The 20,186-nt window shown below is 48.6% G+C and overlaps 1 protein-coding gene across 1 annotated transcript in view; it reads right to left on the bottom strand.

The window, feature by feature from the left end:
- EXOC4 (exocyst complex component 4) overlaps nucleotides 1–20,186 on the bottom strand; it is a 304,134-nt gene that overhangs the window by 28,478 nt on the left and 255,470 nt on the right. The window contains exons 13-15 of the mRNA XM_064656590.1: nucleotides 17,907–18,062; nucleotides 15,135–15,313; nucleotides 1,235–1,376 (exon numbers count right to left, since the gene is read on the bottom strand). Coding sequence (XP_064512660.1) covers nucleotides 1,235–1,376; nucleotides 15,135–15,313; nucleotides 17,907–18,062 — 477 coding nt within the window. The remainder of the gene's footprint in view (nucleotides 1–1,234; nucleotides 1,377–15,134; nucleotides 15,314–17,906; nucleotides 18,063–20,186) is intronic.

Genomic DNA, 20,186 nt, shown 5'->3' with positions numbered 1-20,186 from the left:
TTTTCCTGGATTTTTGCTTAACCCAAGAGTGATGAGAAGCCACACGGGTCAGAACCCCATCCAGGCTGGTGCCTTTTCCATGAATCCAGGTTATCTCAGGCCTCATCTCCCATTACAGCACAGCTGGAGAACTGCTCCATTTCCATCCTTTTCCCCATCTTTCCCTCCAATCCGTGCCTGCAATCCCGAGCCCAGCAGATGATGGATGGCAGGTTGAAGGGCTGCTGACAATAACTGATGTGGATTTTTTTTTGCAGAGCTCCACCCTGACTTCCCCAGGGCTCTGCCTGCGTGCACAGGGACACAACACGGCTCAGGACGTGTCACAGGAGAACAAACTGATGATCCATCAATTCTGTGACATCTATTTGATGCTTCAGAGGAAAAGGGAAGCAATGAAAATCCACCTGGCCCATACAATGCATCAGGGAAAAGCGTCTTCCCAGCCCCGCAGTGGACAGCTGGCAGCCTGAAGAAAGGCATTTGCTGCCTTTCATCTCTGCATGGGAAGTCAGAGACTTCATGGAATTCTCCTCAGCCCTTTAAAAAAAAAATCCATCTGGTTCCCCAGTTCCTGCTGCTGTTTGAAAAAGTAGGAAGAAAAGCTGCTGTTTGTGATCCGAAGAGCAGCAGCTCCTGAATGTGGAGACACCCGGTAAAAACTTTGGCACCGTCTCCCATGGGATGCTCCTGGAAAAGGCTTGGCCAGGGGCACCCTGGGCTGGGTTAGGAACTGGCTGAGGGCCCAGAGAGTGGTGGGGATGGAGCTGCATCCAGCTGGGATCCATCCCCAAGGGTGTCCCCAGGGATCAGTGCTGGGCCCAGTCCTGTTTAGTGTCTTTATTGATGATTTAGATGAGGGGATGGAGGGAACCATCAGCACATTCCAGGTGACCCCAAGCTGGGGGAGTGTTGATGTGCTGGAAGGCAGGAGGGCTCTGCAGAGGGCCCTGGCCAGGCTGGATCCAGGGGCTGATTGCAAGGGGCTGAGGTTCCCCAAGGCCAAGGGCCGGGTCCTGCCCTTTGGCCACAAGAAGCCCCTGCAGCTGCAGGCTGGGCCAGAGGGGCTGGAGAGCAGCCAGGCAGGAAGGGAGCTGGGAGTTGGGCTGGGCAGGGAGCTGAAGAGGAGCCCGAGTGTGGCCAGGGGGGCAAGAGGGCCAATGGCTGCTGGGCTGGCTGAGGAAGAGTGTGGCAGCAGGAGCAGGCCCACGAATCCCAAATTTTGGGTGTTCACCTGACTTCCAGGTGCAGAACCAGCAGGCAGCGATCGGCCATCTCCTGGAAAGACCTGGCCAGCTCACTCAGCGTTTGCAGGATCTGTTCGGATGCAGGGAGCTGTTCCATGCTGGAATGGCTGTCCTGGCCTGGAGACATGGCTGGAAAAGAGAAGACAGAAGAGATTTGTGACATCCTTCAGCAGCTTTACCACCCACAGCATCTCATCTGCTCCCATCCCAAACATGTGCGTTCTCCGTGCCTTTGGCTGAGCAATAACTGCTCTAATTTGATATTTAACATCTACTGTGAAGCACCAAAATGCTTCTGCAATGGATTGAACTCCAAAGTGAGCCTGAGGGGGTTTAATCAACCCCCAGGATACATTTGCTTGGGAAGATATTGCTCTGTGATGGGTATTGCTGCAGCTGCAGAATCCAGGATCATTCATCTTGCTGGAAAGAGCTGCCTGGGAGCCAAAGCACAACTCCAACAGGTGACAGGGTCCTTTTTTCAGTCACCACAGGCTCCCCCATCCGACCTCAGGTGAGTCTTTACTCCCTCAGAGGCACCTGGAAGGCTTTTTTTGGGGGGGGTTGTTAATAAAACACAGCTCTTGGGCAGTGAAGCAAAGGTGTGAGCTGGCCATGGAGCAACTGCTTCCTTCCCACCGAGACCTCCAAAACACCACCTGGAATTTTTCCCAGCCCTGAGGACATCGTTCTGTCTCTGAGGGGTTTCAGTGCAGCTCTAGCTCTGGAACCTCACCCCTTATATTTTATCCCCTCACATTTAACCCTGAACCTCCTGCCCTGCAACCCAAAAGCTGCCCCTTGAGTAAGGGAGTGAATTCCCTAACAGGAATAACACTCTGTTCCCTTACATTCTGCCCTAATTAGAGGAAACACATCCCAAATTCCTGGGATCAAGGCCTTGCTCCAGCAGCACTTTAGGACTGACATCCTGCCTACATGATTAGCAAGGTTTGGGATCGGGCTGGTTCCTATTACTTGAATTAAACAATGGGATTGCCAGGGATCTCCTGGATCAGCAAGTCCCATCCCCACAATCCCTGTGTCCCAGGGCCTGGAGTATGAACTCCTGGGCCATATTAAAGCTGGTCAGGTTCCTACCCCTGCTGGCTCCTTTCAAACATCACTTTTCCAACCGGGAAGTTAAAATTTGGGATCTAATTTCCAGCCTAAAACTTCCTCATTGATGTTTTACGTTCGGTTCTTTACATGGCAACATTCCTGTTTTCCCTGTGGAGCTCTCCATGGCTTTCTGGAGAATCAGGGAATCATTAAGGCTGGAAAAGCCCCTCCAAGATCATGGAATCAAACCATTCCCCAAGCCCATCACTGACCCACATCCCCAAGTGCCACATCAATATGGATTTTAAATCCCTCCAAGAATGGGGACTCCACCCCTGCTCTGGACAGGACAACCCTCTCCACGAAGGAATTTTCCCAAATATCCAATCTGAACCTCCCCTGGCACAACTTTCCTCCTGTTTTGTGCCTTGGAGGCTGATTTAGGTAAATGTCACTCGGGGCTTGTTTGTACAACCTGCCTTGGGAGAGGAACCTTCAACGAGCTTTGGATTTGCTCCTAATTTAATAAGGAGTAAAATAGAACAAAATTAAATTTTGCTCCTAAAGTTAAATCACATCCAGCCTGGAAAGAGAGAAAAAAAAAAAAGGAGATAAAAACTCAAAAATGTTTTTTGTGTAAAACAAATTGAAACGGAGGTAAAAATATAAGAGGGAGTTGTACAAATAAAGGAGAGTGGCAAAGCCAGAGGGAAAGATTTCACCCAGGGAGAGATTTCACCCAGGGAGAGATTTCACTCAAGTGCCTGAATGTGCCTCTAAATGTTCTGGGAATTAAACCAGAGAAAAGTGTGCAAGGATGAAGCCATGGAAAACATGGAGAGCTGGAAGCAGGTGATCTTTGACACCCAGAGAAGTTGTGGCTGCCCCTGGATCTCTGGAAGTGTCCAAGGCCAGGCTGGAGCAACCTGGGCTAGTGGAAGGTGTCCCTGCCCATGGCAAAGAGTTGGAATTAGATGATCTTGGAGGTCTTTCCAACCCACAGCATTCTGGGATGACTCTGTGGACTCCCCTCCTTCAGCAGCTCCTGCGGGAACACGGCGAGAAATTCAAAAACTGCTGGAAATAATTCACTGGCCTGGAGGGTGGAAGAGAAATAAAGAGGGAAATGAGAGTGACAACCCCCAGGGGGAGTGGGAATGACAGGGGTTCCCCCTCCCCAGCACACCCTGACACTTCTCCCAGCTTTTCTCTCTCCTCACCGAGCTCTACCCCGCGGAGAAAGTGGAATTATCAGCGAGGGGGTGATGGGATTATTTACACAACCTCTAATTTCCAGATAAAGGTGTTAACAGATGACTCTTGGAAGCTGCTTTGGGAGAGCTGTGACATCTCCAAGTGACACTGGTTTTCCCTGGAGGGGGGCAGGACTTTTGGCTCAGGGATCAGATCAAGGGCTGCTTTTCTGGTCACGGCAGAAAGCAGGAAACCTCACCTTTATTATGCACGGAAAAACCACCTATTTTGAACCAAAAATCCTACATTTTGAGTAGCTTTTATCAGCCTGGAGATGGACTGGCTGCAAGAATCATCTCTCTTTAGCAGTGTCAGGGCTCTCGCTCCAGAGATTCCGCCCCGGAAGGCCCGGAGATGGATGGACCCATCATCTGAAAAGCAGGAGTCAGCTAATTCCTGCAGCAGGCAGATACACACACCATTTTTCTCCTCTCCAGAACTCATTTACAGCACTTTAAGTGAAGCTGTAATTATATTTGTCAGTGGAGGCGAGAGGAGGAGGGAGACGGGGACGAGCTGCTCCTTATTTAAAGCCTGAAGTCCTTCTGGGTGTTCACAGGAGGGTCAGGTGGGGGCTTGGGGGGGGATGAAGATGAATTTCTCCAGTGGATTTTCACTTTTTGAGCTCCAAGGAAGCCTTTCAGAGCCCATCAATTTTCCTTTGGACACCCAGGAAGGATCATTTCACAGCCCATGAGAAAAAAAATCCCCTTTTCTTTAAGTCTCGCTCGAGACGGTTTTTACTCCATCATCCTGGGCACAGAATGAGCTGGAGCAGCAAAAAACCAAAATAATCAGAGCCTGAATTATTAAGGGGCCTGGAATAAAAAAATGTGATTTGGAGCTGGTTGTGGAGTTAGGCAGAGGGTGACACCCCCTGGGGCCGTCTGACCCACCACCCCCCCGAGAAAACGGGAGAGAAGCAAAAAAACAGCAAAAAAAGCAAAAAAGCCTTGAAATACCAGAAAAACCTCCCCAGCAGGTCGGCAGCCATCCACTTCTTCTTCCCCTTCTCCTCTTTCCTGATCCCTTTCCTCACCCTCCATCCCTAATCCAAGCTGAACATGATCCCAACTTGGCCAACACGACACCCACCGGTGGAGCGAGCGGTGGCTTCGCTCCGTTGGTGTTTTTATCACCTTGAGCCTGGATTAATTTGTCTAAACTGAGCTTTCCATGCTGCTGGATAACACAGCTTTGCTTGGGATTTCTGGGACACTGATGAGGAAAGGAATCCCAGAATTCCCGGATTATTCTGAGTGGGAAGGGCCCCACAGATGCCACTTGGACCAATTTTTGGCTGCTGGAGCACTATTTGAAGCCCCAAGGCACAGCTCACTCACTGCTTACTCCTAAACTGGTCTAGTTTGGAGACCTCAGAGCTGCAGATTTATAGGAAAGGTCTGGAATGAGCCATAAAATCTGGAACTGGGTTTTGACTCTCCCGAAGTTCACGAGATTCCTCCCGGAGCTCCAGGGATTCGGGGGAAGCAAAGCTGGATTTTGGGGTTGACATTTTCCCTGTGCTTCTCAAAGGGGTGAATGTTGGGACCTCCTAGATATGGCTGGATGTTTAAAATTAAATTAAAATAAAATTAATTGCTGCATTGTTCCTTTTCTACCTAAATTTTTCTGTTTTCCAGAGAGTTTAAATAGAAATAAAACACTGAGAGCAACGATATCTCCTCAGATTTCCAAGATCAGAGAACAGACCGTGTTGGAAGGGACCTTGAAAGGTCATCTGGTCCAACCTTCAACATTTCTGGCACCTGACAGTTGGATTTTGGGTGGCAGCTGTCTTCTTCCTGCAGGATCCAAAGGGAAAGGCAGTTCCAAAGGACGGTGGCTCTGCAATTCCATGCTCTGACCTTCGCTTCCACAAAGATGGATCAGGTCAACTCCTGACTCCACCACGAGCTTGTCTCTACAAACACCTCTTTCTGGAGGCACTTCTGGAGACAGGAGTGGGGCAGGTGATGAGCAGAGGTGATGACAGCACTGAGTGTCCCTTGTAACAGCCCAAATCCTCCTCCTTGACCCCGATCCCTGCAAAGCTCTGGGATACGGGGAACATTTATGGACACAACATTTATGGACAAACCCCATTGGACTGACAGAGAAACGCTGGGATCCTCGTGAAAACAGAACAAATGGGACAGCTGCAAGAGGTCAGGACCCTTCAAACAAGAGGTGGGAGGATGGAATTGTCTAAATTCCACTGGTCTGGAATTTAAATAAATATAAATATAAATAAATAAATAAATAAATAAATAAATAAATCCCAGCTTTTACTGGGATCAACAGGGAAAGCACTCGCTGGTGCTGAAGGGGCAAAGTTCTGCCAACACTTAAAGGACAGGCAGAAGTAAAGAGAAAACAAGCTCAAGGAGAGCTTCTTATTAATATAACTCACAATAAATTCCAACTAATAAATCCCATTTTCGAGTGGAAGATACTTAAGGGAGGGGTTTTCCCTCGCAAATCAACTCGGGGCTTTGGAGAAGGAACAACCAGCACCCAAAACCCGCGGGAAAGAAGCCAAAAACTGAAAGCTGGCCCGGAGAAAACTTCCTCCCGCGGCCTCTCCGCCCTTCACTCCACGTTAAAATTCAAGTGCAGGGAAAAAGAGGACAAAGGCTGGAAAAACTCCTGCCGACCTCGGAGGGCGATGAGCGGCGATAAGAAGGGCGATAAGAAGGACGGGGCTGCAGAGCCCATCAGTTCAGCAAACACCGCTGATGAGGGAGAGCACAGCCTGTCAGAGGTGATAAAGAACAGGCTAAACACTCTATTAGTTTTTCATTTGGGGAATTAATGTTTTTTTGTGGCCGTGCAGACGCTCCCCCGGTTAATGAATCGTCTCGTTAGCGCTGCCCGAGCTCCTCGCAAGCATCCATTTCCCCGGGAAATCAGCACTTGGGAAAAAAGGCAATAACTCCTCGGAAAGGGGGGTGGGTGGGTTTTCCATCCCTTTCTGCAAACAGGCAGCCTTGGGAGAGGGGTTACTGTGGGGGAAATATCTGCCAAAGAAAGGGGAAAAGCAAAAATCTGGCGGAGGTTTGAGTTTTACGTCGCAAAAACCCACTGGAAGCTTTGGTGGCTCAACACATTCCTCGAAGAACTTCGCAGTCGAGGCTGGAAAAGGCTCAAAAATCACCCAGAACTGCCTGGTTCATATAAAAAACTCCAAAAAGCAGGTGTTTGTCACTGTTTTTTCACTGGAGGAAGCAAAATGGGGCAGGGAGAGCAAAGGGCAGGAAAACCATCACAGTTGACTTCAGGGTGGAAGGATCTCCCTGAAAAGTCCAGGATTTGCTGTTCCAGGGCTCCTCAACTATGAAATAGCCTCTGTGTTAATTTTTTTTCCTCTTTCCTGTGATTTATAATGTAACTCTTCCCTTTCCTACCCTTCCCAGAAATATTATTTCTTGGGCTGAATTCCATGAGCTCAGAAGTGACTTGATTTCCGAAGCTCAGTAAAAATCCTTTTTTTTTTTCTCAGGTCTGGAAACATTTTTAGTGGTTTTCTTTGCCTTTTTGGAGTTGCCCACCTTTCTCTGGGCTTGTTTAGCCCAAACCAGCCACGTGCTTCAACTCATTTGCATTAAAAATAGAGCAAAATCCCAGCTCCAGTGAAGTCCTGGAGACACTTCCATCAATCTACAGAGAGCCAAAAGCTCCCTCTCCCTCCTTTTCCTTTCTTTCCTCGATCCTGAGCTGCACCTTCCCAATAAGCGCCCTCAAAACATCAGGGTGGAATTTTTCTGGGTAGAAACTTGTCCTGGGAGGGGTTGTATTCCTAGAAGATCCTTCAGCCTCCCAGCCTGGACTCACTGGAAGAGAAAGGAGCAAAATTCCTGAGCTCGATCCGTGTCCTGATGCCAAAGAGCAAAAACTGCAGGGCCAAGGGGGGGAAAAAATGCAATGAAAATAAAAATACCTGAAAGATCTTCTTTTTGGACTGTTGAAAATTAGAGATGAGTGGTTTGGGGGCTGGTTTGTTTTTTTATTAATAGATTAGTTTGCAAAGCAAGAGGAGGAGCAGCAGGGAGGTCTGTGCTGGGAGACAAAGAAGAATGGAAGAGTCTTGTCCAGGAGGATATTGAGGAAGGTCTGAACAGGAATATCCACGGGAATTACAGAGGGTTTTCAAAGGTGGGGTGAAGAGTGGGAAACCAGGAAAAACCAGGAGAACAGGCAAGCACCAAGATGACTTTGGTGGCAGCAGGAACATCAGCTGTGTTTGGAATCAGCTGCACCAGTCTGACTTCTCCCCAATTCCTGCTCATTTCAGAGTCATTTCCCCCCCAAATCCCATAGGATTTAAAAGCTGGTTAGATCAGAGTCATCCCATGTGGTGACATCAACAACTGACTGTGCTTTGGAGTCACATCACTGAGTTTTTGACCATTCTTTTGCCCCTTCCAGAGCAGAGGGAAGCGTCACCTCTGCCAAAACAAGGACAAGCAAGGAGGACCTTCTGCTGTTAAGGTGACACCACCGAGCCGTTTTTCCTTCAGGAGAGATAAAAAGATCCCAAGAACTGAACCACCAGGATCAGGTTCTTGGGAGTTCTTTCCACAACCCCCCTCGATTCGCTGGAATTGCTCCTCGTCGAAAGCCTCGCTAATTAGGGTCACTTATTTACACGACAATCCCCCGCCTTTAGGGCCGGTGGATGGGAGGAAAGAGGGACCCAACGTGGGTAATTAGTGTAATCACGGGGCTGAGTTAAGTGCTGAGCCCGCAGGCACCGGGAGAGCATCCCGGTGGTGTCCCCGGTCCATGAATGCAGGAGCCAGGTCAGGAAAACCACCTCTGGTTTCCTGACCTTTAAATATCGGATGTAAGGCTGCAACCACTGACCTGTGAGAGCAGCTGCGCTGCGGAATTCCAGGGGAAACCACCCCCCCCCCCCCCCAAAAAAAAAAGGCACTGAGAGGCACCAGGAGCAAGAAAACTAAAAGAGCTTTTAGTTGCCTGAGGACTGTGGGGTTTTATCCCCGAGATCCAGCAAAGCTGATCCGTATTTAAGCTGGGAAATTTTATTGCCCAAGTTATAAAACAAAGCAGAGGAACCTCCTCGTGCTCAGTTTAACCAGAACAGGTATTTTGTTGCCAGGAGGTCTTGGAGGTTGGTCTGAGCACTTTGCCATCCCAAATTAATTATCTGTAGTTTTTGTCCTCCAAGGAACCAGCTGGATTCTTATCCTCTACCTGAACTGGTCACAGAATCACAGAATATTTTGGTTTGGACCTTAAAGATCATCTTGTTCCACCTCTTGCCACAGGAAGGGACACCTTCCACTAGCCCAGGTTGGTTGGGACTATGAGCAACCCGGCCTTGGACACTTCCAGGGATCCAGGGGCAGCCACAGCTTCTCTGGGAATTCCAACCCAGCCCCTCCCCACCCTCCCAGACAGCAATTCCTTCCCAATATCCCACCTAACCCTGCTCTCTGGCACTGGGAAGCCATTCCCTGCGTCCTGTCCCTCCAGGCCTTGTCCCCAGTCCCTCTCCAGCTCTCCTGGAGCCCCTTCAGGCCCTGCAAGGGGCTCTCAGCTCTCCCACCTGTTTGCAGCAGCTTTCCTAAGTCCATTTGTAGCTTCTATTCAAAGCACAAATGGTGATTAATTACCAGGTGATCCCCGATGGTTTGGTGTGGGTTTGACAGATTGTTTCTCTGTGGGTGAGGATGGCAGAGCTCCCCTGTCCTTGCCCAAGGGTGTTCCCACCTGGGGGAACCCAGGACTGGAGGCAGGTCCCTCATTTCTTGGTTAAACAACTAGCCCCAAGCACGTTGGGGGGATGATGTTGGGGTTTGTAGCAGCAAGGAGAGAACATGGGGCACCTCTGCAGCATTCCAGAGGTGTGGAACAGCAACAGGCTGAGGGTGGGATGGACAAGAGGGAGCTGGGTGGGTTTAAATGAGTCGTGGCCATGCAGGAAAAATGCCCAGGAAAACCTTTTCCCTTTTGGCTTCCTCTGGTTCTTCCCTGAACCAACAAGACCTGAACGAAGATTTGAACCAGCAAATGAACACAGGCAATGTGGGCACAGCCCTGAGATGGGAAAAGAGGTTAGAAATGATCTTATTATGAAGGTTCAGAGCACCTGGACAGGGTTTTTGTGCATTTGCAAGAAGAGCCCCAACCGTTCAGGGGGCGGAAAAGAAGAAACGCTGGGAAATGATGCTCGAGGAGCTCAACTGGAAAGCTGTCATTTAAATGAAATTACACTGAAGCAACAGATATTCATCAAATAACACAAGCACTGGAGATGTGCCTTGTTAATTTAATGGCAGATGTTCTGAATTGGGGAAGAAATGGGCAGCTTTTAGTGCTTCAGAAAGACACTCACTTTTGTTGCAATAACAAAGCAACAGCTTTCACCAAGTCCTTGCCCTGCATGAGGTCAGGCACGTGTTGATCATCTCTAATGTGGCTTTTAAATAAGGTCCTCTATTAATAGATCTCTAAAAAAAAAAATAAAAAAATAAAAAATCCCCCTGAGCAATCAATACAGGGAGATGTGTCACGAGTTCAGGGACAGGGAGGGGAAAAAAAAATCAGCTCCAACCTGAGAGAAATCCAGCCCCATTTAAGAGCTGAATTCGGTTCATTAGAGACACCAGGGTTAAACACAAAGCCCTGGCTGAGTTCAGCACTGCTGGGTGGCCCGACTGGGAAATGAAAGGCATCAATTTTACCACTGGATTTTTCATCTGTGCTCCAAACCCCCCTCCTCAAACTGCTCTGGCAGCAGGAGAAGGGCCTTGGAGTGACTGGAAATTACAGCTCCTTTCCCTCTGGCTGAAGGGGATGAAGGGGCTCTGCCATCAGTTTTAAAAGCATCGCTTTCAGGAGTGGGGCAGGATAATTCCCCTCAGCCATCAGAGCCCATTCCAGGGCTGGGAAGCTCCAGGAACCAGGGAAAAGGAGAGGTTGACCCTCCAGGGGCAGGATGGCCTTGATGCTTTGATGGCCTTCACTAAGGTTTGGAGAGCACTTAGAGATCTGTGGCTGGAAAATGAGATGCAAATGCTCAGTGTTAGCATTAACAGTGGCAGGGAAATGCAGGATTTGGGGAAAAGCTGGAGCATGACCTGTTTTTTCTGCTTTTGAATGAAGTTTGTAGCTCACTTGAACTGCTGCAAAGCTGGGGGTGAAGTGCTGCCCACCCGCAGAGGAAAAGCTGAAGGCACTTCCTACACAAAGCCTTTGGTTTTGGGGTGGAATCACCCCTGAAAAGGAGAAAATAACCTGCTTTAGACACTGCCTGGATAAAGGAGTCAAGAGGCTGAATGGCCTCAGGGTCTGTTTTTAAAGAGATTTCCTTTTTGTGGGGAAGGCAATGGCAGGAGAGGAGGTGTCAAACTTCAGACTGTTGCCAGAGTCCTGTTTTTCTGGGTTAAAACTGTTAAGGTGCTAAAATGGGGTGATTGTTCACTGAAGACAAGATAAGAACATGATAACAAGATAATCTGATACACTGAGCAAATCAAGATTTGTCCCCCCCAAAGGGGTTGATGTGAGAGCAACTCCTGATTGGGAGTTTTGGCTGCTGAAGTTTGAGATCTGGATTTAGGTGTGGTTTGTTTTTTTTTTTTTGTTTGTTTGTTTGCTCTTTTTTTTCCCACTGGGCTGTGTTTAAATTTTATTTGTTTATACCCTTTTTAAAGCACAGCCTGTGAGAGCAGAGCAAGCCTTGTCACCCAGGTACTGATCATTAAACAGAGCTGGACACAGGGTACAGAGAGAAAAGCTTGACTTCCAATAAACCAGCTCGAAGAGAAAGACAATCCTGTTTTATGTGAGCTCTGGGAGCTCAAGAGCAGCCCTGGGAGAAGGACTTGGGGGTGTTGGTGGAGGAGAAGGTGGAGATGCCCCAGCCCAGAACCCCCCCCATGCCCTGGGCTGATCCCACAGCAGGGGCAGCAGGGCAGGGGGAAATTCTGCCCCTGAGGTGAGACCCTCCTGCAGAGCTGCCTCCAGCCCTGGGAACAACATTCCTGAAGGACGTGGAGCTGCTGGAGAGAGTCCAGAGGAGACCCTGGAGCTGCTCCCAGGGCTGGAGCCCCTCTGCTCTGGAGCCAGGCTGGGAGAGCTGGGAATGTTCTCCTGGAGAAGAGAAGGCTCCAGGGAGAGCTGAGAGCCCCTTGCAGGGCCTAAAGGGGCTCCAGGAGAGCTGGAGAGGGACTTCGGACAAGGCCTGGAGGGACAGGACACAGGGAATGGCTTCCCAGTGCCAGAGGGCAGGGATGGATGGGATATTGGGAAGGAATTGCTGTCTGGGAGGGTGGGGAGGGGCTGGAATGGATTTCCCAGAGAAGCTGTGGCTGCCCCTGGATCCCTGGAAGTGTCCAAGGCCAGGTTGGAGCAACGTGGGATAGTGGAAGGTGTCCCTCCCTGCCCATGGTTTGGAGCAAGATGGTCTCTGCAGTCCCTTCCAACCTAAACCATCCCATGATTCCTGCGAGAAAATAATCTCAAATTTGGTGTTTAAACCAGTCAGTTGTTCACTGGCCACGAAAATCTGAAGTCAGGAGACCTCAAAAGGGGCTGAATTTCAAGGGCAGCTCCAACTCCGCAAGCCAACTTTCCTTCTCCTACCTACAGACACCACACGACCACCTTCAAAACTTCCCAAATCCTTCCTGGTGCATAATATGCAGAGGATCTGAGGAGCTCCACGAGGGAAAAGGATGAAATAGGATGTTCCATCTGCATCTGACAAGGCAAGAGAAGTGGGAGAGGGAAAACTCGACTTCCATTTTCATATAAAACCCATTTAAAATGGACTTGCCTTCCTCAATAAATTCACCCTCTCCTGGCAACTCGAATCCTTAAAGGGTTATTGTGAAAAAAGAAGTTTGTATTCCCTCAGAAGACCTTTCTGATGGGTTTGGGAAATACAAAATCCAATTGTGAGCGAGTGCAGATAAGGGAAGAGCTGTGGGAGAGCCATCAGCTGAGCAAACACTAAATAATGAAGAATGCAGAGGCTGCTCCCAGCGTGACAAAACACTCCATTAGCAAGTCTGCTGCTCAATGAGTGATAATTGGGGCACGTCCACAGCCAGGGGTTATTGGATTTTTATCTCTGGGAAGGGGCCTTTTGACAGAGTCACCAAAAAAAAGCCAGGATTTCCTTGCTCAGGATTTCCCAAAACCTGCTCAGGATTTCCCAAAACCTGCCCAGCTCCACCTGGGGCTGTCTGAATATTTATAGCTGTGCCCAGAAATTGCCCTTTTACTTGAAAAAGATCACGATTTCTTGCAGGGAAAGGGACTCAGGGCCACCACCACCACAGCATGGACTGGTTGGAGATCACAGGATTTGTGGCACTGCACCAAAAATTCTGGTTCTGATCCCTCATTAAACGTTTGGATGATGCCCTGAGCGGGACCAGGATTTAATTTCCAGCTGCTGGGACAGAAAAGACAAAAGGATCAAAGAGCTGGATGGGTGTTCTCATCCTGCAGGGAAGATAAACCCCCAGTTAATGAAATTACTGCTCTTGTTCAAGCACAAACACTTCAGTGGAAGAGCTGGGCCAAGGAGAAACAGAAAGCAGAAGGCAGAGCTGCTCAAAGGAATACAAAAAAGTGCCACCTGCCCAAAAAGCAGGATGGGTGACACGTTGGTTTGTGCAAGAGGAACCAATCCCAGTTGCACTGAACTGGAATATTTGGGATTAAAGTTACTGTGACAAAAATCCCCTTTATTTAGAATTGGAGAATCCCAGAATGGTTTGGGTTGGCAGGGACTGGAAAACTCTCATGCCATGGGCAGGGACACCTTCCACTATCCCAGGTTGCTCCAACCTGGCCTTGGACACTTCCAGGGATGGGAACTCCACCACCTTCCAATGCCTGACCACCCTTTCCAGGAAGAAATTCCTCCTGGTTTTCCTTTAGGAGTTAATGGCTCTGCTGGAAACCTTTCCCTGGGTCAGACTTAGATTATAACCCCAAGGCCAGACAGGGATCATCTCATGGAATCATGGAGTCCCAGGATGGTTTGGGTGAGAAGGAACCTTAAAGTCCATCCAGCACTGCTCGTTCTTCCCCTCATTCCAGATACTCCTGGAATTGTACAGATGTTTTACTAGGAAGTTATTCCAGAGGAAGATGGGTTTTTCTCGTCAGGAGGAGGCTGCCAAGTGAAATATTCCACTCTGTGCTTTTATGTTTATTCACTGCTGCGTGGAAGGGCCCCTCAGCAAGCCTCAAAGTCCCCTTTAATGTCGGGGAAATATTGATTTATTTAAAAAAACCAAGGGTTTCAACCAGAGCTGAAGTTATAAATGATGTTTTATTTTAACAGCTCTGACTGTTACAACACAAATATTCCACCCCAAGAACCCTCTCAGTAACTAAAGATCTGTGAATAAATATTTGGCTGCTGAAGTTTGAGAGCTGGATTTAGTTTTTTGTGGTTTTTTTTTTTGGTTTGGTCTTTTTTTTCCCACTGGGCTTTGTTTAAATTTTATTTGTTTATACCCTTTTTAAAGCACAGCCTGTGAGAGCAGAGTGAGTCTTGGCACCCAGGTACTGAGAACTCAAAATATGGGTTTGGAATATTGGAATATTAAAGCTCCAAGGATTAATTTGGGGCTTTAATTGTTAACTGATTGTATAATTTTAATTATCCTTCTGGATCCCAACGAGCTGAACACGGACAGCTGGAATAAACAGGTTAAATGTCCTGTCCTAGAGCAGATTTAGGAGCCATGGGAAGGATTTTCACTCAACCAGAGATGTTTTGCTGTCAGGGGACAATGATTTTAATGGACAAACACCACCACGATTTATTCAGCGCCAGCAAATTTCCCTCATCATTTCCCAGGAATAAAAGGCTGATTTTCAATTCCCAGCTCCCATCAGAGCTCAGGAGCCTTGGCTGCCCACAGCCCTGGGCACCTTCCTGGGAAGTGGAAAGTGTGGAAAGACCTTTGAGAGCTGGAAAGACCTTGGTGGTCTTTGTGGAAAGACTTTTGGGAGCTGGAAAACTCTTTGTGGTCTTTGTGGAAAAACCTTTGTGGTCTTTGTGGAAAGAATTTTGAGAGCTGGAAAGACCTTTGAGGTCTTTATGGAAAGACCTTTGAGAGCTGGGAAGACCTCTGAAAGCTGGAAAGACCTTTGAGGTCTTTGTGGAAAGACCTTTGAGAGCTGGAAAGACCTTTGAGGTCTTTGTGGAAAGGCCTTTGAGAACGGGGAAGACCTTGGTGGTCTTTGTGGACAGACCTTTGAGAGCTAGAAAGACCTTTGAGAGCTGGAAAGACCTTGGTGGTCTTTATGGAAAGATCTTTGTGGTCTTTGTGGAAAGACTTTTGAGGTCTCTGTGGAAAGGCCTTTGAGAGCTGGAAGTGCTGCTCCTGTCACCCTCCAGTGCAGAGGTCCCACCCCAGCACCCATGAGGAAGAAAGACACGAAGCTGCTTCTCTTCCCGCCTCCTGACACGAACCCGCTTCGGAACCGGCGACAAAAAGCGCCCGAAACTGCTCAAATTTCACATTTCCGCCGCTCCAGCTCCAAGGCAAAGGCTCTGCCATGGGAGATACTTACTCTGGGAGGTGGAGAGGCTGGAGAAAGCTGCCTTGGTGCGCCCTGCCAGCCACTCCAGGCTCTCGTGCATGTTGGCCAAGGCCTTGAGGTCGCTGACGTCGCGCAGGATCTCCTGCTGAGGGATCAGTTTGTCGCCCAGGTTGCCGATGAGAACTTCGGATTCTTTGCCGAAAGCGGCCCTGAAACGCAAAGCAAAGCCACCCTCAGGGACACGGGACCATGGGACAGGTGGGGAGACATCAATGTGATTAATTCAGCTCTGCTTAAACCCAGGCTCAAGGCCTGGCTCAACAGGGCACATCAACTGCCCCGGGAATAAAGCAAATTCCAAATAAATGAAGGGCCTTTCCTCACTGTCCAGCTGTTCCTCTGTGGAGCTCAGTGTTCCTTATTCCCACGTTTTGTCCCCATTCCCACGGGATTTGCCAGTGCTGCAATAGGGGGTCACTTAAATCCCTGTTTTGTCAGACTTAATCCCCGGCTTAACTGAGCTCCTCGTTGGGTTTCCCTTTGTTAAAAAGAAAATCTTAATTTCTCCATTATATTTTTTTAACATTCCCAAACACAGCTTTATATCCACCCAGTTTTCATGGATGATCCCAAGGCTACGTGGCACATTCTTGGCACGGTGCCAGCAGGGATGGGGGGAGAGGTCTCTGTCCTGGTTTCCCAAAGAATTATTGAGGTTGGAAAAGACTCCAGGATCAGGAGTGCCACCATTCCCACTAACCCATGTCACCAAGTGCCACATGGGATGGTGATTCCAGCACTTCTCTGGGAATTCTGCAGGCACACCCTAATGGCCCTAATGATGTGATTTAGGAACATCCTAAATCTTAAACAAGGCAGGTGGCTGCTGTTAAATCCTTGTGGAGAGGCTGGAAGTGTTGTTATCCCTGGGAAGTGTGGAAATGTTATCCCTGGAAGTGTCCAAGGCCAGGTTGGACGGGGCTTGGAGCAACCTGGGCTAGTGAGAGGTGTCCCTGCCCATGACAGGGGGAGAGATGAGATGATTTTTAAGGTCCCTTCCAACCCAAACCATTCTGGAATTTTATGATTTCCATGATTTTAAGCTGAATTTCCACGTTTCTGTTCTGCATTCCCCCCCTTCATCCCTGAGACAGAATTTAGGGGCACAGACTTTACCCCAAAAATTTCTGGGGTATTTTTGGGGTGTTTTGGGGGTATTTTTGGGGTGATTTTGGGTGTTGTTTTTAAGGTGTTTTCAGGGTATTTTGGAGGTACTTTTGGGGTGATTTTGGGGGTATTTTAGGGTGATTTTTGGGTGTTTTTCAGTTATTTCACGGGTATTTCTGGGGTAAGGTTTTTTCCGTGATTTTGGGGGGTGGTTTTGGGGTACTTTTGGAGCATCTCTGGGGTATTTTGGGGTGTTCTGGGGTATTTTTGGATGCTTTTGGATGTATTTTGGGGGTGATTTAGGGGTACTTACGGGGTATTTTTAGGGTGGGTTTTTAGGGCAACTTTGTGAGGTGTTTTGGGGTATTTCTGTGGTGGTTTGGGGGTTATTTTTTTGGGTACTTTTGGGATAAATTCAAAGGCAAAGGTGGAGATGAGGATTAAACTGATGAATCCCAACTCAGGGACAGCTCTGTATCCTCCTTCTTCCACTTTGAAAAGCCTGGCAAAGCTGCTCATCCCTGCTGCTGGATGAGCAAACATTCCTGTGACTCGACAGATTCCCTCCTCTCTCCAGGCTGCATCATCCCAAGATTCTGAGCTCCCACTCAGGGAACAGGGAAAATGCCAGTCTGGGCAAATCAGACCTGTTATTTCCAACAGCTTCACTCCCTCCTCCCATTTCCCAGCCAAATGCCAATCAGGGAAGTGATGAAAAGCAATGGGAATGTGCAGCCAGGCTTTTCTGACTCCCTGGAATCACAGAGGAGCTGTTCCTTCAAGGAATTCAGAGCCTGAGCCATTCCCAGTGGGCAGGGAAAGGCACAATCTGCCTCCTCAAAGCTTTCACTTGCCTGGAAAGGTGGAAATAATCTGGTTTGGAGACAACAAGTTGCCTGTAGAAGAACCCCCTCTGGAGGCACCAGAATTTCTCCTTTGACTCATTTCATTCTTTATTTTATTCATTTAATTTTTCATTTGATTGGATTTTTCATTTGGAGTTGGGATGGAGGGAAAACCCCACCAGGTCATGGCTCCAATGGGAAGACAACTTTGACAACACCAGTTTTGGGGATTCCTGCCCAGTACAACCAGTTGGCCCCTCCCTCAGGTTGCATTTGCTGCTCTCTTCATCTCCTGGGTGATCAGAACAGAACCATCAAGCAGGACAAGGATCTCTGGGAATTAAACCCAATCCTTTCTTTCCTTCCCCAATCCCAGCCGCTCCCCTGACTGGGATCACAGGCATGATTCCTCAAATAGCCTTGTCTGAACAACAGAGTGGAGCAGAAATCACATCAGGAGGGGTTTAGGTTGGATATTAGGGAAAATTTCTTCCCAGAAAGGGCTGTCCAGCCCTGGCAGTGCTGGAATCCCCATTCCCGGAGGGATTTAGCAGCCATATGGATGTGGCACTTGGGGACATGGGTCAGTGGTGGCCTTTTCCCTAGCAGTGCTGGGGAAATATTTGGACTAGATAATCTTAAAACCTTTTCTATTTTCCAAATGATTCCATGATTTTACTCACACCTGGGGACACCACAGCTAGGAAAACACCACAAATCCTTTATTTCCAGCGGGAAACGCTTTCCAGAGGTTTCACCTGGAAACCCCCGGCTTCCAAATTTATTTTACCTTATAAAGTCTTCCTCCTCCTCCCTCTTGGGTCTCAGCTGCTTGGGCTGGGCCATGTTGCTCCAGTTGGGCAGGGATTTCAGGAGCCTGCTGATGTCGTCGTCCTTGGCCCAGGACGCGCTGATCACCAGCTTCTCGTCCGACTGCACGATGGTCCTGGGGGGGGAAAAACAGCCCCAAACACGTCACTGGGCTTCAGATCAACTCATCAAACCCCCCTGTCACACATCAGTTAGGCAGCAAGGAAGGGATCCGAGGTGGAATTCTGCCAGGATGAGACAACACAGGTGGGCAGGACACGAAATCCTCTTAAACTCGGAACTCTCGGTGCACTTTGAGAGAGCCCTTGAAGGGAAAAAGGGCCAAGTTCTCCCCAGCCTTGAAATCATGCAGCTTGTGATGTTTGACTCAACTGCAGGAGGGGTCATTTGGTGTCCCCAAGGCCTGTTTGTTCCCTGCAATCCCAGCTGAGCTCACCAGCCACTGCTGACGCGTTGGGACTCTCCAACGTGGAATCCTGCCCAGGAATTCCTGGGTGGAATCACACACATCAGTGATCCAGGCCTGGAGCACTGGAGGGGAATGAAGCATCCAGGGTCTTCTTTCCAGTCATCCAAAACATCAGATAATAGAGATTTCAGCTAAATCCTATGCGTGAAACCCCATCAGAGATCACAGCACATTCCAATTAGGAATATTAAACTTTCCCTGTTCAGTGTTTTTGGCAGTGGAACTAACCTGAGTTCCTGACTGGCAATCTGAGGAGACAAACGGGATGCTGTGTTTGGAGGAGTCAATTATGGACTTGAAGAACCTTATTTCCAGCCCCCTGCCACGGGCAGGGACACCTTCCACAATCCCAAATTTCTCCAAGCCCCAACCTGGCCTTGGAGACTTCCAGGGATGGGGCAACCACAGTTTCTTTGGACTTTTGAAATGGAAAACAGTGGGGGAAAAAAGGCTTTGAGACAGGAGCCAACACTGACCCACCTGGAACAGAGCAGATCAATTCTTTCCCCACTCATCACTCCCTTCCCCAAGAAAACAACCCCTGCTCAGGAACCACACAGGGCTGGTGACAATGAATTTGTCACATGCACTTACACATAAATTCTCCTTCTCTTCAAGTTCCACGTTCAATCTGTCACAGACAAAAGAGGGAATTTTGTTTCCAGCCACACAAGACCTCGGTGGCAACATTTGCTCTTGGCCTTCTGCTCCTTTCAGGAACTTGGTGTTTTTCCACTTAGGGAAAAAAAAGGTCTCTTTTTTTTTTTTTTTTTACCTCAGTGATAACAGAATAGGGGGAGAAAAGCTCCCCACCAGCATCTCTGACATCTGAGATGCAAAAAATCTGAATTTGATGATATCTGGCCATTTCTCTGCCAAGGCAAGACAACTGTTCCATTGGATGTATCAGTGCTTTGTCCTCTCCACATTTAAATGACTGAAGGAACAGTTCCCTTCCCTTGGGAGGCTATTTCACAGTTGAACAAACCTAACTCTTGGATAAAAAAAAAGCCAACAAAACCCTCCTGATACTGTGCTTTATTGTGTTTTATTTGACTCAGTTCCATCCCACTGCTCCCCGAGATTTCCCTTTATGGCCTCAGCTCTCCCCACTCCCACTGTTTGCTCTCCTCAGTTATTTACAGCCTCCTCGTAGCCCTTCGGTTGTCCGTGACTCCAAGACATTTTGGGGAGTCTCCTGATGGATTTATAGGGAGGACAGAGCTCCCTCTCTGTGTTTTAGGATCCTCATTATCCCCCATCCTCTAAATTCCTGTTGCTTTGTGGAGTCAGTGCTGGGGGAGGGCAGAGGGGAGGATGTTTGGCTGCTGCAACAAGCTGCAAACTCAGCTTGGACTCCTGGCTTTTCTAAGAGAGTTTTCCAAGGGTCTAATCCACGTGATTCCCACTTTTCTCACCTCCTGGTGACGTGGTTCTCATGGGTTGTCACAGAATCATGGAAAGGTTTGTGGTGGAAAGGACATTAAAGCTCATCCAGTCCCACCCCCTTCCCCTATCCCAGGTTGCTCCAAGCCCTGTCCAGCCTGGCCTTGGACACTTCCAGGGATGGGGAATCCTCTCTGGAGCCCTCACAGCCAAATTCTCCATTGAAATCAATAGGGAGCTTCAAAAAGTAATCCAAGCTGGGACAATTAACATGTCCCTGGGAATTATATCTCCACGTGTATCCCCTGGGAATTATATCCCCCTTCTCTCCCATGGCTGCAACACCTCCTAGTTTTTATTGGCAGGCTGGTTTTCCTCCAACCC

This window comes from Pseudopipra pipra, chromosome 5 (assembly GCF_036250125.1).
Source record: "Pseudopipra pipra isolate bDixPip1 chromosome 5, bDixPip1.hap1, whole genome shotgun sequence".
Lineage (NCBI taxonomy): Eukaryota > Metazoa > Chordata > Aves > Passeriformes > Pipridae > Pseudopipra > Pseudopipra pipra.
The sequence above is the reverse complement of the archived record's forward strand: the minus strand, read 5'-3'. Positions and strand labels throughout refer to the sequence as shown.